This window comes from Cryptomeria japonica, chromosome 2 (genome assembly GCF_030272615.1).
Source record: "Cryptomeria japonica chromosome 2, Sugi_1.0, whole genome shotgun sequence".
Classification (NCBI taxonomy): domain Eukaryota; kingdom Viridiplantae; phylum Streptophyta; class Pinopsida; order Cupressales; family Cupressaceae; genus Cryptomeria; species Cryptomeria japonica.
Window position 1 is genome coordinate 165,110,398 of NC_081406.1, and position 15,501 is coordinate 165,125,898.

At 33.1% G+C, this 15,501-nt stretch overlaps 1 protein-coding gene across 1 annotated transcript in view; it reads right to left on the minus strand.

The window, feature by feature from the left end:
* Positions 1 to 5,397, minus strand: part of LOC131065978 (probable LRR receptor-like serine/threonine-protein kinase At1g07650) — a 107,351-nt gene extending 101,954 nt beyond the window's left edge. Inside the window, exons 1-3 of the mRNA XM_058000625.2 lie at positions 5,051 to 5,397; positions 4,727 to 4,901; positions 4,546 to 4,617 (exon numbers count right to left, since the gene is read on the minus strand). Coding sequence (XP_057856608.1) covers positions 4,546 to 4,617; positions 4,727 to 4,901; positions 5,051 to 5,177 — 374 coding nt within the window. The 5' untranslated portion in view covers positions 5,178 to 5,397. The remainder of the gene's footprint in view (positions 1 to 4,545; positions 4,618 to 4,726; positions 4,902 to 5,050) is intronic.
* Positions 5,398 to 15,501: the final 10,104 nt, after the last annotated feature.

A 15,501-nucleotide genomic window follows, 5' to 3' on the forward strand; every position in this document is an offset into this window, starting at 1 on the left:
CATGCACTGCTCTTTTGTCAAATTGCCAAGGCCTCCCTAACAAAACATGACATGCATTCATAGGCATAATATCACATATTATCTCATTATAATATGTTCCAATTTTAAACTTTACCAAGCTTTGTTCGCTGACCAAACATTTTTGTCATCTTGTAGCCAAGCTATCCTATATGGATTTGGATGCTGCCATTCTAGATACAATTTCTACACCATCTCTTCAGAAATGAGATTATCAGTACTCCCACTATCTATGATAAAATTACATACCTTTTCTTAATACTTGCACCTTGTCTTGAACAAGTTTTGTCTTTGATCAGGTGCATTGTCTCTACTTACCAATACCCTTCTTGTCACAAGGACTTAACTTCTTTCAGCTTCATCTGACTGCGATGATTCAACTTCCTCTATAACATTTGCAACTCTCGCTTTGCATTCATTTCCTTTTCTTGTTTTTCCATGTTCTACACATTCATATGCTTTATGTCCTTCTCCACATTCATAACAAGTTATCTTCTTGTTTCCTCTTCCAAACCCTCCTCTTCCTTTGGGATTTTGTCCACTGGGGTAGGAATCATCTTCCCTCTGATTTTTATTGCTGCCATGCTCTTCAAATTTCTGATTCTTTTGATTCGAATCCTCACCCCAATCTCCATATAATCTTCCCTCTTTCTTTCCATCTCGGCCTCTTCCTCTCTATTTATTTTCAAATCTTTTGTCCATCTTCTCCTCAATCTTTAAGGCAATTTGGTATGCATCTTCTATTGTAAGGACTCTCACTAAAGTCATTTCCTCTTGTTTTGCTTGGCCTCAAGCCATTAATATACCTTGCCACCTTCTCCTTAGTTGCTTCAACATGCCCAATTCTAATGAAGATTTTGTGAAATTCCTCTATATACTTTTTTACTATCTTGGCTCCTTGTTACAATCCTTGCATCTTCTTGAGTATATCTAATTCGTAGTCTACAAGAGTGAACTGTCTCTTCATTTTCTCCACCATTTTGTCCCACTTTGTGATTCTTTTTTTTCTTTTTCTTCCTCTTTCTAATTGGACTTCTCTCCACCAAATTGAAGCATGTCCTTTTAGCTTGATTTTAGCAAACCTCACTATATGAGGATCTCCTATTTCCTCAAACTCAAAATACTCTTACATATCATTCAGCCAATCTACCAATTCTTCTGGATTTAAATTCCCACTAAATGTAGGAACATCAATCTTGGGTTTTTTTCCTATCTTTGATAATGCAATTAGCAATGAGTAATTGGCAACTGCTGTCGCTACTTGTCTTTGCTTAGTTGTTTGGCTGGCATTCTCCAAAATCTCTTCTTCTTCATCACTCACAAGGTCTCTTGTTCTTGCAAACCCTCTTTTAATCTCTTCTTGTAAGGTTTCAACTTGTCTTCTTAAGGCTCTAAAATCATCATCACGAACAAAATTACCACCTTTTCCACTGCCTCTAACTCCAACTCTATGCCAACCACACAGGACTCCTCTTGCATTCATTTTCCCAACATCCACAAACTCAACCTTGGTGCAAGCTGTCTTTCCCTGACGAATCTGCCTGCACACTCAGAATCTTCTATCTTTGATACCATTGATGCAGTGGGAATACACACAAAATCGCTATCAAACACAACCTTATACAACCCAAATCAAATACCACATTGAACAATGAAACAGATTCAAAATCTGTACAATGAACTCCTGAGATGTTAATACCATATTTACTAATAAATCATTACAACAACCTCTCAACTTAGAATACATCAAATACAGCCTGTAAGACTGAGAAATGTGCATTCAAAACTAAAAATAAACTGATCTACAACAGCAAGAACACATAGGAAACAAACTAAAGAAATTCTCTATTCAAATCACATACCTCAACATCACCAGCTCCCTGTGACAAACAAAATCAACTCTGTAGAATTTAAAACACACATCTCCAACTAATTATCTGCTGTAAATACCTCCCTACACCTGAAACAAAAATAAATTATTCAATCCTCAAACAAAAATACTACACCTATCCTGTCCTCTCCAAAATCTGGGTTTTTCTTATCTTTCCTTAAAACCCCTCTTTCCAAAAACAATCCCCATCACTCCTAAAACTCCTCCTCTCCAAATTGCTACGTCCGAAAACAAAAACCCCCTCATGCCTTCTCAAAATATCATTTTAAATTCATTTTTCATGAATGTGCATTTACACCCGCCTGGCCATTTGCTAAAATTAGGTCTGTTGTCATAGCACTAACTGCACATTGACTCCCAGAAAAGCAAAACTTAGAACCATAAACTGATTTGCCAAAATTAGAGTTTATTTTAACAGGCTCCACTCCTCAAGCAATAACATTCAAAATCCAATTCAATTAGTTTTGAAATTTCAATTTGAACTCACTCCACGTGGATGCCCTGTATCAATTGGTCTTCTTTCCACAATTTAAATTAATTCAAGAAGCTGCCTATCGGCCCGACACTTTCTAAGCTTTGGTCCAGAGAATATAGTCTTAACCAAATCGTTTGCTAGTGATTGCACTCTTAATACATATAGACATGCAGACTGAGCCTTCGAGATAGCAAGAATTCTCTTCTTTTGAATTCGTGTAGAAGCTCGAAGAGGGCTCTTCTGGTCTGAGTACTTAACAGAGTTAAGATAATAAAAGGTTGATGAACTGAATATTGAAAACGAAAATTTTGTTACAAGTTCATAGTAACCTCAAGATAAATATGAATATCTTGAACTTCTTTTTGAAAACCAAGAAATCTGTAACTTTTTCTGCAATGGGAGAAAATAATGATTGATTGATCTCTTTTATAGAGAGATTTTAATGGAAACATCTGAGAGAAGCTTGGAGTTTATTGTCTTTAATCAAGTAGCAGAAATCTATCCTAGAACTCGAAAGTGAAGTCATTATAGACTCAAACGACAAGTCCTTGTGTTAGCCGAGAAGCTTTTCCATCTTGAAGTCAAGACCATTAAAGTAAAGAGACTGTCAGTAAGTAAATTTAAAACTCTAATTTAGAAGTCCCAATTTACCAAAAGTGTTTAAGGGGAACCTAACTTGTTTTTGAGAAACTGAACTTCACATTTGAAGTTACTCAATTTTATTAGTTGATGCATTAATATTACCCTGGTATGCAGAGGGTTAGGGAATCAAAGAGCTAAGTTCAAATGTGTTATAGTATGTGCAGAAATTCCACATGAATTAATGCATGTAGCCTGCAGAAAAGTATATCTACGAGTGCATGTAGAGAAGGTTAACTTACTTAACCCTATGCAAGTGCATCTCAAGGGTCGATTCATGCAACGGGTGTACCACTAGGATAGTGAGCCTAATACCGGTATGTGAAATAAAATATAAGGAGCTGTAAGTCTGCAACTCTTATTTCAAGTTCATTGGAAACTTTTGGGTATTTATAAACCAATGAAGCCCTAGTATGATCGGAACCTTATGACTCTAAATCAAATCTTAACACTTGTCAACCTAAAATCAATTGGACTACCATAATCAATGTGCTTGGTAGTTTCAAGTTGAGTAGGGGTGGGTGGACAAATGACTACTCATTAGATGTGCTTAGTAAGCATATTCAAAACCTCTGGCCAAGGTAACACAAAGTTTTTCTTCCATCAGTCAGTCCTCCAATACTAGATGCATAACCTAGTCAGTGAGTCATACTAGTTAGCACGAGTCTATAGTGTGTGACTGGCTAGAGTTGTGTAGGTATCTAAACACTAGGTTTAGATGGTAACTAGACTTAGTCATGTTTCTGCACCCTCATGAAGGGAAAGCCAGTTCTGAAAGGAAGATGTGTGGGCTGCCAGGTCTATGATTGGAGGTAAAGCACCCTAATGATATTCTCCCTCACACAGAATATGTTGAGAGTTGATTGGACAATTGAACAGAAACAAAAACACTGTATATTCTAAACCCTTCTTTGTCTTCTTATTTAACGTTAGCATGTTTGAATATGTTAGCAATAAAGATCTAGTTAGAATCTTTTACTTCCATGTTATCTTTTCTTTTCAGTAATCACTTTATGTTTACTTGTCAAATCGTGTTAGAATGAAGTTTATAAGCTTTTAAAAAATGTGTCTATGCTATTTCAGTTAGCTTTTCTTTTATAAAAGATGCATGAAATACATTTATTTTCTTGTTATGTAAAAGTTATTATTACATTGGTGCACTATGTGCCATCCCTAATTGGTTGTGTTTTAGATTTACTAAAATCTTTTTGGAGATAAGTTCTGATATCAAACTTTTTGTGCTCCACTAAAAGATTAATTGTGTGAACAACCATCCCCATTATTAAACGGGTTTACTTTAAGACACCTCTCCCCTAATTGAAGGATTGAATCCCTTCCCCCATCTATAAATTCAAAGAAAAAACGAAGTCCTAACAAAATGCTTATGGCTGTAACTAGAAAGCAAAAACCAAACAGAAAACTCAAATACTTGTTTGAACTAAATATGGGAATTTGAAATCTTTTGCATAAATTCACATAAAGCATGGTAATCAAAACAGTAGTAAGTGGAGTCTTATCACACATTTCCTCAAGGTATGTGAGATTGGCCAGCTCCGCTGGGACCACTCCAGTCAGGTTCTGGCTTTTCAGATATCTGCAACCATTTATTTCATTCAACAGTTAAAAAATTCTCTGTTTAAGATAAGAAAACCAAAGACAGAGCAGAAGTTACACAAAAAACACGGGAAAATATGGATACATACATTTTGGTAACGTGGAGAAATGTTCTCCCCTCTGTCGTATGCATCTCACAGACTAAATTATTTTGGGTCTCATACTCCTGGCTGACATTCCAGCTTCCCTTTCCACTGCAAGGATCCTCACTGAAATCCCACTTCCTATTTCTCATTTTATCTCGTATAGTTTTCAGCGCTTTTACTGTCAACAAACAGAATTGAAATAATGTGAATTGAAATGTAGAGAGAGAGAAAAATTCCTTAAGAAATGAGTTTTTGTATACTACTTTTTAGACAGTTGATTTTGAATATAGGAGTGGAAATGCATAGAAATAAAAGACATTTAATTACCTTCTTGTGGGTCTGTTACTGTTGCTGCAGCAGCTTCTCCTGGATGTCCCCTGTAATAGCAGTGTAGAAGACTTATGTGTAAAACCCATACTAAAAATATGAAACCCAAACGAGAATGGATTGCCATTGCAAAGAAAGGAGAATAATGGAAGTAACTAAGTTGAGCTCATTGTCTTCAACATTCCATTTAAGGAATAGGAATGAATTGGTTCAAATTTGGAATTGGTATATAAGATTTATTGACTGTATTGGGATATGAATTAGTCAAAGATTTTTAGGCAAGTTGGCACGTTGAAAAGGTTGCGTTATAGGACCAATTGAGAATCAGAGCACAATGATATTTTATATCAAAGTTTGACTGCGTATGATTACTTAATTCGAATTTCTTATATGCTTTCCAAGTACAATAATGAATGGCACTGCTCTTGCCACATATTGGCTTTTGTTATTTAGACTTATCACTGACAACCAATCAGTGAAAGTTTAGACCAAATTATGAGGACAGCTGATATGCAATCAAAAGTGAGCGGGACTGTATTTTTTTCTGCATTCTTTCAATTAGAAAAGTAAGAAAAGTAAGCAGGACTGTACGTCTCTCACCATGAAAGAAACTTTTATTTGTGGGGTTATCTGAATCAGCAAAATAATGGAAAGTACTGCTCTTGCACATAATGGCCATTCTGTTCCACTTGTATTGTTTTATACCTTTAGTTTTTTAATTTTAAGTTTTATTATTTTTAGAAAAGCCATTTTTTATTCAGTGAGACAATTGTAATATATTCGTTATTTTTCTAATCAATTTAACAATTTATTTACGTCTCAATTTTACATTTCTTTTAATGGTATCAGAAAGGGACAATTAAAGATAGTTAAAAATCAAAGAGTTTGCAAGAAATCAGGAAAGATCACAAATCATTTTGTGATATTGTTCCAATTAGATAAGCCCCTCAAGTTGAAAGGGTAAAATATTTTTGAAGTCAACATTGTCAAGCCTGCTTTCAATGAAGAAGTCACCTCCTCAATGATGTGAAGCTACACCCTTAAAAGAGGAGATTGCAGTCAAACAGATCTGACATAAATTGTCAATTTTCAATCCACCTTCAAAATAGTGAAGCCCTTCATTTGTAAGATTGTTGAAGGAGAAAGAAACAAAGTTATTGCTGCAAAATTTAAAGGGAGGAACAGCCTATTTGCATTATTTTAGGTTTTTAGTTTTAAGTCTTATTTTATTTGTTTAGTTTTAAAAATCAATCATAATTTATTTATTATCAATTAATCTGATATTTGATATTTAATTAAAAATTCTGATAATTTCTGAAATCAATAAAATAATTTATTCATGTTCAACATTCATATTTCTTTCACTTTAACTCTGAAATGAAAAGCAATGTAATGAATGTAGGTCCGAAACAGTTGGCAATTGAAAAAGATGGATACGCTTGCAAGAGCGATGGCTCACATGCAATCAACTTCAAGCAGAACTTTACGTCTATTACCAGGATTCAAATCTTTTATTTGTTTGTGTTTCTCTCAATAAATAGCCAGCTGTGGGTTTCCTCAATAGTCTTTCTTTATTTGTGATATTTGACGTTTCAGTGGAGCTTCTTGCACTAATTATTCCTTTACATTTTTTATATTTAACACTTTTTTTCTTCCACAAAGTGAACTTTTTTGGACATTGTTTATATTTAACACTTGTTTTCCTCGCGCAATGTGAATTGAGGATGGCGACTTTTTATCAACTATCTATTCAGAAATCAAAATGATTCATTGATTGTAATTTTTTTATACTTTTCAATGTATAATATATTTTATTTTTTGTCATATTTATTTCTATCACATTGGTGCAATGCATTTAGTTCATGTTAAGACATGTGCCCAACTCCTCTTATCTATTGAATTATCTATGGGAAATTAAAATGAATTATTGATTGTAATTTTTTATACTTTTCAATATATAACACTTTTTATGTGTAAGTATTCTTCTATCACATCGGTGCAATGCATTTAGTTCACATTAGGACTTGTGCCCCACTCTTCTTATTTATGAAATTATTTTCATCTTTTTTAAATTACAATTCAATTTATCATCAATGACTTGTTGATGGTAAAAGTAATTATATAATCGATTTTAAGAAAATTTGAGAATCTTTGTGGTAATTATATATTTTAACTATATAATTACCCAAAATATTCTCAAGTTTTCTTATACCAAAAATGGCATGATAGGGGATTTTAAGAAAATAAGAGAATCTTTTATAGTCTATTTATGAGTACTAATTGCACTACAAACGAGGCATACATACCTTACCCCTTTGTGAGATTTGAACATGTGACCTCCATCAAATATTTAATTTGTGTGATTATTTGTGTCCGCTATGCATTTCTTGTCATATTTGATAATGAATTCTTGATTTATTGATGATGCTGAATTATTCTAAAGAAATTCACAAAAAAATCATAATTTTATTTGAATACAAGACATACATCATGATAAAAAGATAAAAAAATAGTACAATTGTTGTGGAATTGTTTCTTGACATTGCTCATATTTAAATCTATTTTTTTGCATTATGTAAAGTGTGTGTCATGAGCTAGTGCAATGCATTTAAAGCAGACAATGTACATGCATTTGCAATTTCCATGTTTGGGAATTTGAGCATATTTTTTTGTACATGTGGGTAGTCAAATCTTAAAGGCACTACATTTGAAGTGTGATGCTTACAAACAAATCAACGACAATTATATTAATTTCTTGACAATTGATTCTTGAAGGGGTTGCTGAGAAGTTGGGGGAGCTCATCATCATCTTGTATAGAAAAAGGAAAAACTCGCAAAATTCAAAGATGGCAAGGTTGATCGTCCCATAAGTTATTTAATATTTAGCCTCCTCCATGTTAAATATTTTTCTATTTCATGGATTTTTCTACAATTTTAACTTTTTATATTCTTTTTTTTTTAAATTATGTTTAAATAAATGATATTTGATTTTTGTCATTAATATGTTGTAATAAGGTAGTTGATTTAAAGTTTTATTGATATAATTATTAATTTGTCATTATTACTACTATCATAAAAAAATGAATTTTTTTCTAGATGGGGGAAGGAAGTAAATATTGATGGTTTCTTCGGGACATGTACATCTTGTAGCTCTTCCATTTTTTTTGACTCTAATACAATCTTATTCTTATGAATGAAAAAAATAAAATAATGAAATTTGTTGAACTACTTTTAAAGTAAGAAAGGTTTTAAAAGGGCTCAAAACAATTTACATTAAGAAGGATATAACAATAAGCACAACAAGACAATAAAAACAACCAAAAAAAACTAGTACAAAACTAACGTGGACAACAAATTGAAAACTAGCACAATAGGATAGCTAAAAGTAACTACCAAGCACAACAAGACAACAAACTGAAATTGAAATTTGACCCAATCATGGGGTTTTAAAAGGTAGTTTGACCATTATTGGCTAACCATATAACCAGGGTCCTTTTACCCTAGATTTCTTGTCTTAACACAAGGAGAATCCCAAGAAACAACATTGGGAAGAGAATTTCCCTAATTTCACTCCCTTGTACTTGAAGTAAAAGGTTGATCTTTATTCTCCAAACATATTTTCTTGATATAGAGAGTCCAATAAACCACCAATAGAATCCTTATGCATATACACACCATTAAGGGAGGGGAGGCTTCATGGAGATTTCACCCTGTTATTTATCATTTGTTCCTTCGTGCTTGGGGAGGAGGGTTGTTAATTTCTAGAAGGCGTCTATTTATTTTTCCTCTAAACCAAATTACAATCCTTAATTGTCTCACAAGCAGTGGTGGAATGACCCACTTTGCTACAATAATTGCAAATAATTAGAGAAATTTCATATTCAATTTTCACATCTTTTTGTTAAACTTGGAAAATAAAGTAGGTTGAATGGGAAGCACAATATTCCTCTCCACAAGCATATAAATTCTCACAGAAAGTAGATGGTTCATGTATTTTTTAATAAAATCAATAGCACAAAATTGCTCAAAAAAGTTGGCAATGGACATAGGAATCTGGTCATTCCAAAACAAATCTAAACAAGGAGCTCAAAGTCATTATAAGGATTGAAATTAGTAGACCATTTAGAAATATATAGGTCATTCAAACCTAGGAACCAAGCACTTCCACGAAGAACCCTTGACAAATCCTCGAAATCAAAAAAGGAGAAAAGAGAAAAAATATTCAACATAGTAGTTACCTTGATTTATCCTCTCAATTTATAGACTTGAGAAGCCCATTTTTTATAGTATTAGTATGAGGAAGATTGCCACAAAATATCCCCACAAGAGACCTCTCCAACCATGTAGAATTTTCAAAAAGAAGAGATTCATGAATCTCAACTTCAAACCCCTCCTCAAAAATAGGAGATGCAGAAGAGACAACCATAAGAGGGACAACAATAATAGGAGGCCTTGCCAACAACACATAGTTTGAAGGAGAATCAATAAATGTAGAGGAATGAATACCCTTATCCAAACCACCACTATACTGGCTATCAATATTCTACAGGGTTATCCCAAAATATTGGGTTACACTTTTTGGTACATTTTGATTTTTTTTGAAATCATACATTTTTTAGAAAATATAATGATGTAAGCCTTGAGATGTCCCATTCCCTTGGATATAACCTCTCTACTCTTAAATCATACCTACAATGGAGTCTCCTTCACACCTATCAAAATGATGATAAAAAAACACATTCACATTAGATTTTATGGGGTCAAATGACATCATTCAAAAGTTTTTAACTTTTTAAGTATGTAGTCCTTATTATAAGCTTTCCAAATAGTATATTTTAATATATTTAATTTCATTAATATATTTATGTTTTATTCCTTATGAATGTAGGTTTTTCATCGAACATTAAGGATTGTGTTTCACACATGGAAAAATTGAAAAATTGTTAAAAAAAAAAATTCCCTACGTATTGATATCCTCATTTCAACACAAAAAGAAGAAGTTGATACAAATTAATATAAAAAAACTTATGCATTACGAAATACACCTCTATCCAAATTATAATTACTCTGAATTCAAAAAGTAATTAAAAAGTATTTATGTAACAAAAAATTATAAAAAAATATCCATCCACTAGATATTGGTGTGACAACTCTATATTTTAAAAATTAGAATTTCCTTCTTGCTATAAAAATGATTAGCACTACAAAATAAATGTCACTTCTAAAAAATGTTGATTACTGTAAATATTAAGTTATTAAAATTTACATAACAATATGGAAAATTCATTTGTAATTATTTTTCAAAAACTATATTTAGAATCTATATGAAAAATATGACAAATTAGTAGTTTACTTCATCTTCAAATTCTTAATGGTTTAGCTGCTATAAGTGTTAGAAAGTAAAGACCTGATGCAAAATACTAATTTTAGTGTCAAGTTTGGATAAAATGTTTAACCCAAAATTATAGGATCACCCTACAACATACCATAAAATTGTCCACAAGGGTCCTCAAAAACCTTAAGGGAAGCCAACACATCAGTAGATTTATCCTTCACACCATTACCATTTACTTAATCCACTAGAGAATCCAACTTCTCAATATCTAAAGAGGTAGAGACCCTAACCATCAAGATAGCCTCAACGAGGGATCAAAAAGAGTTATTGAAACCATCCATACTGACAGACCCACTCCACTAGCAACCAAAGCAAGGGAAACATGGGGAGATGCAACACCAGTAGCAAGGCAAAATGAAGAACAATAACTACTCATGGTAGATGTAGACCCACCTTCCAAAAAGCTAAATTGTATTGTTAATTTTTTAAATGGTTTAAATTAATAGATGCAACTTTTTATATTATTATTAATTATATTAATCATAACATTTCATATTTGAAATCTATTTATCTTTTTCAATATATTAAAACTATTTCAAATATGATTTAAAAAGTTGTATTTATTAGCCCACAATCCTTTAAATAAAAAAATATATCATTTATCAAGTATGAAAATAAATAGAATAAAGTGACATGAAAACAAGTTTACATTATTAACTTTTTAATATTAAAATGATATATGTAAAAGTTTCATGGCTTACATCATGCTAATATAACTGTGTGTTTTGGTTTAGTAATTTTTGGTTCTAGCAAGGAGGCCCTAATAAATATGTCAAGTATATTGGTATTCCCTTTGTTGCTAATCCCTTCCTAAAAGATATGTGGTATTAAATTTTTACAAAAAATGAGAAAAAGATTGTGAAATGGAATACCTGATATTCAATACTAGCTAATAGATCTCAAGTGTGCCAAAATATTCTCTCCTCTTATAATTGTACCATTATTTTGTATGGATGTTTAATAGCTATCAACTATATGAAATTCATAAAAATATTCAAGAATTATTATGATCAAATGGTAAAGGTCATACAAAAAGGTCTATAGTTAAATGGAAGTGGTGTTATCCAAACTTTGTGGTGAGCTAGGGCTCAAATATTCAAAAATTCAAGCCATTTCACTTGCAATTAAATAGATTTTTAAGTTTTTTTCTGGCCATGAACCTTTGAAGTGTTGGTTAGGAACTATAATATCAAAAATAGCACCTAGCACAATTCAAACACAACAAATGGTGCCTTCCTCCACATTATCAAAGGTCATGTACCTCCATCTTTGTCTTTTTGTCCGCAGGGATCATTCTGTCAGCCTCAAACTGGAATCTTACCAACTCTGTCAATCTATCATCTTCACGACTCTAGCGCGACGCAGAGATATCTGCGTAGCATGCTAGAATCCAATGAATCTAATAGTCCATAGGTGGCCATTTGAGTATTATGTTTGTGCCTAGAAGGAATTGTAATGCCCATGCATGCACCCATCGATGTTGATTTCTCTTCTAGAGCTTATATCTCTCCCATTTGAAGGCTTTTTGAGGATCTTTTGTGCATTTTAAATTACTTCTTGCAGATTGAAGCTTTTAGGTGATCTCCTTAGATGATTTTGATAGGTTTTCATAACACCACCATTCTTGCACACTCTTGAACAACTCACAATGCCATCTTCATAAGTCTTGGAAGGGGAGTTCACTTACCTTTCTTGATACATTTGTATATTCATAATATTTTACTCTAATCTATCTATTGTTCCGATTATATTTCTTTCATTTTTATCATTTTATTTTCCCTGTTGCTACCATCTGGGTTGTCCATGGAGGTGGAAACACCAAAGCAGGGGTCTGACTAAGGTAGACTCCAAAACACAACCCCCAACATTTTCTTTCTTGTGTGTGTGTAGGTTCATAATCATAGGAAAGTTATCATCGTGTGGAAGGCTTCAATTATGGACCGGTTGTGAGTTGTCCCTCACTCATTTTACTTGGTGTCAACATTTTGCATTTCATGTTGGTAACTTAGTTTATCAGTATTTGTATTTACTTAACATTTTATTCACATCAAAAGGACTCGAGGGAACATGAAGACAAAGGCGGCCTTTCAGAATTTGGATCATAAAGCTATGTAGGCTGCTGCTGATACCATGAATGCCCTTGAGGCTGAGGTCACTAAGACCGTTAGAAGCCTAATGTAATTGGGTTTCTTTATGTTGCTGGTTCTTTCTATGCCTAGGTTGTCTTTTTGTGCCCGGCTGAGATTTTGGTGTCTCTTTGGCTGCTGCTTTTTATGCTTATCTTTGCGGCTCGTTTTGTTTTGGATGTTTCTTACTGATTCTAATCCTCTTAGAATCATTTTGTAAAGGGTTTTAGGGCCCCTTCAAAACTTGTTTTTTCCTTAATACAAAACATTTTATTCACATCTATCGCTCTCGTATGAATTTTATACTCTCTTCGTATAGGACGACAATGCTATGCACTAGAGTCTTAGTTTTGCATGCTCATCTTGAAGATAGAGACTAAGCAGTACAATTCGATAGCTCCATTTGTGGTTTGATAGTTTAGTTTTGCATTTGTATCCCCTGGCTCACCTTTAGTACCCGTTTAAGTGAGGTAGAAACATATAGGTTTGTTCCTTGAGTTTCATCACCTTGAGGGTAAAAATTCTCCTCTACATTTTGGTGAACCTGACATGAAACCAATTTTCTTTTTTGCATCATTTAGATCATTACATACACCTACTCATTTATTCATCTTTATAAAACTTTATTAGAAGACAAAACACTTTGTGTCCATGTAGTGTGGTCTTAGTGTTGCAAGTCTTGTCTATGAGCTTTAAGACTTCCATAGGAATTGTAGTCAGCAGGACATCTAGATGGAGTTTCCCTCTTGATCGTTACAGTCCTCCTCTACCCAACATGATAAAAAACCCCAACATAACTCAAGTGAGTCTTTCCCCTCTTATACTCTCTAGATACCTTTCATGGGAGGCTCATCAGCTACTAGTTCTCAGAACAACTCCTCGATGAACTCTTCGCTGCCTTCTCCTCCTATTGTTGATCATGACTCCCCTGCCACTATCAACTTTAACTGGATTCAGTCTCTAGAGGAGAACTTGAGGGTTTTCAGAGGTTCCTTAATCGGTAGAATATCTTCTCTCAAGTTGTGAATGTAGTTAATACCTTGAGAGATATGTTCGTCTTGGACAAGAAAGGAGGACATTATCTATGATCATTAAAAGTCATTTACCCTTGATAGATGTACCCCCTTAGCATGGCTAGTTTGAAACTTGTGGTTCTTAGTTGGGTGTTAACATACCTGGCTTGACAATACACATGGTTGACCCTAGCCTAATCATTCCTAACATCAATGCCTCTACCACTCCCTTGGGGTGTATAGGTATGTCTAGTAGATCGACCTCTGCCTCTACTGTAGCTCATATCTTTATAGTCAACACTAGTACTACCTCTACTGGTGGCACGAGTTCTCTTGGAAATGTTGGTGGAGGTGGTGTAATGCCCACCAAAATACCCTAGAGAAATATAGCTAAAAACACGCTAATTTAATGTTTTTTTTAAACAATACAACACATAACATCACTTAAGCAATACAGTGAGCACACAACAACAATTAAGTGTTATGAACATAGAATAATTCATTCAAGATATTCAAACAATTACGCAAGCGGAATACATTAAATCATTACTACTAACTCCCTAGGGTATCTCAACGCCATTACTTAATCTACCTACATAAGCAATAAACATTTACTTTCATCCAAATCAATACCTCATAATCTTAATCATTATACACACATAGGTGCATCATAGCAATGCCTAACACTCATGATATGCAATCTACTTAATCTTTCATTTAACATGAGATTCTATCTTTCAATGCACATCTATTTCCCTTTTCACATAGATTCATTTTATACGCCAAGTCCAAATGTTCCTATTACCTTTAACCAACCTTCGACTATGGACATCATCAATCATATATCAAGAGTAACCCTTACATTGCATTAACATAATTTCTATTTACGATTAACTTTCACATAATCATTTATGATTCTATGCTTCTAGCATACTTATTTCTTCATCATGATTTGTAAAGTACATAAGGCAATACTCACAAACCATTTAATCCATAGCCCATTCAATCTTCATAAAATCTCTTACACTACATCAATTAACCAACAATCATCTTATTACAAATTAAGAACTACACGAATTCATCTCAACACAAACTATGATACAATATCCTAATTCCATAACCACTAATAGCATCCACCAAATGGAGATATAATCTTAAACCATAACACATGATACATTATAATCTTTTCCTAAAAGACAAGCTTTCATTTTACCATCTACCCATACACTTACTGGAAATTTCCATTAATAAGATTAGTGATTCATTCACTAAGAACATCCATACAATATTTCATAAGGAACCTTCAATTACATCCCAAGCATTATAAGATTTCAATTCAATCATTATATCACTATTTATGAAGTATGATACTATAATTTCAAATTCATTAATTGCAACTCATAAACATGTCCTAAGATACCTTCCAATATTACTCATACTCATACATCTTACCAAGGCATAACATTTCATCTAGTTAAGCATTAGTTTAAGACATCATTTAAGTCTAATACTGTTATCATAACATTTATACTATTTTCTTCTTACATGGCTTATCAAGAATACAAAATGCATCATTTAATTCCAAACCACAATACTTATCCACATCTCATGCTTCCATTTCATTTAATACAAATGCATTACACTGCAACTCAAGGTTCAACATTACAATCATCTACCATAATCAAAAGCTATCACTATAACTAGAACAACATAGTCATTTCTCATATACATGATCTCTTTTACAACCATTACATAAGAATTTCATTACATAAGTCACATCATCATTTACAATCTTACTATAATTATTATCCATGAACAATTTGAAGAAGCATCCTCATCCACGCAAGAAGAATCCAAAGATAGGAACATCCCAATGGTTTAAAAGAACCAACCACCCAACCTTGTGGAACCAAAGGA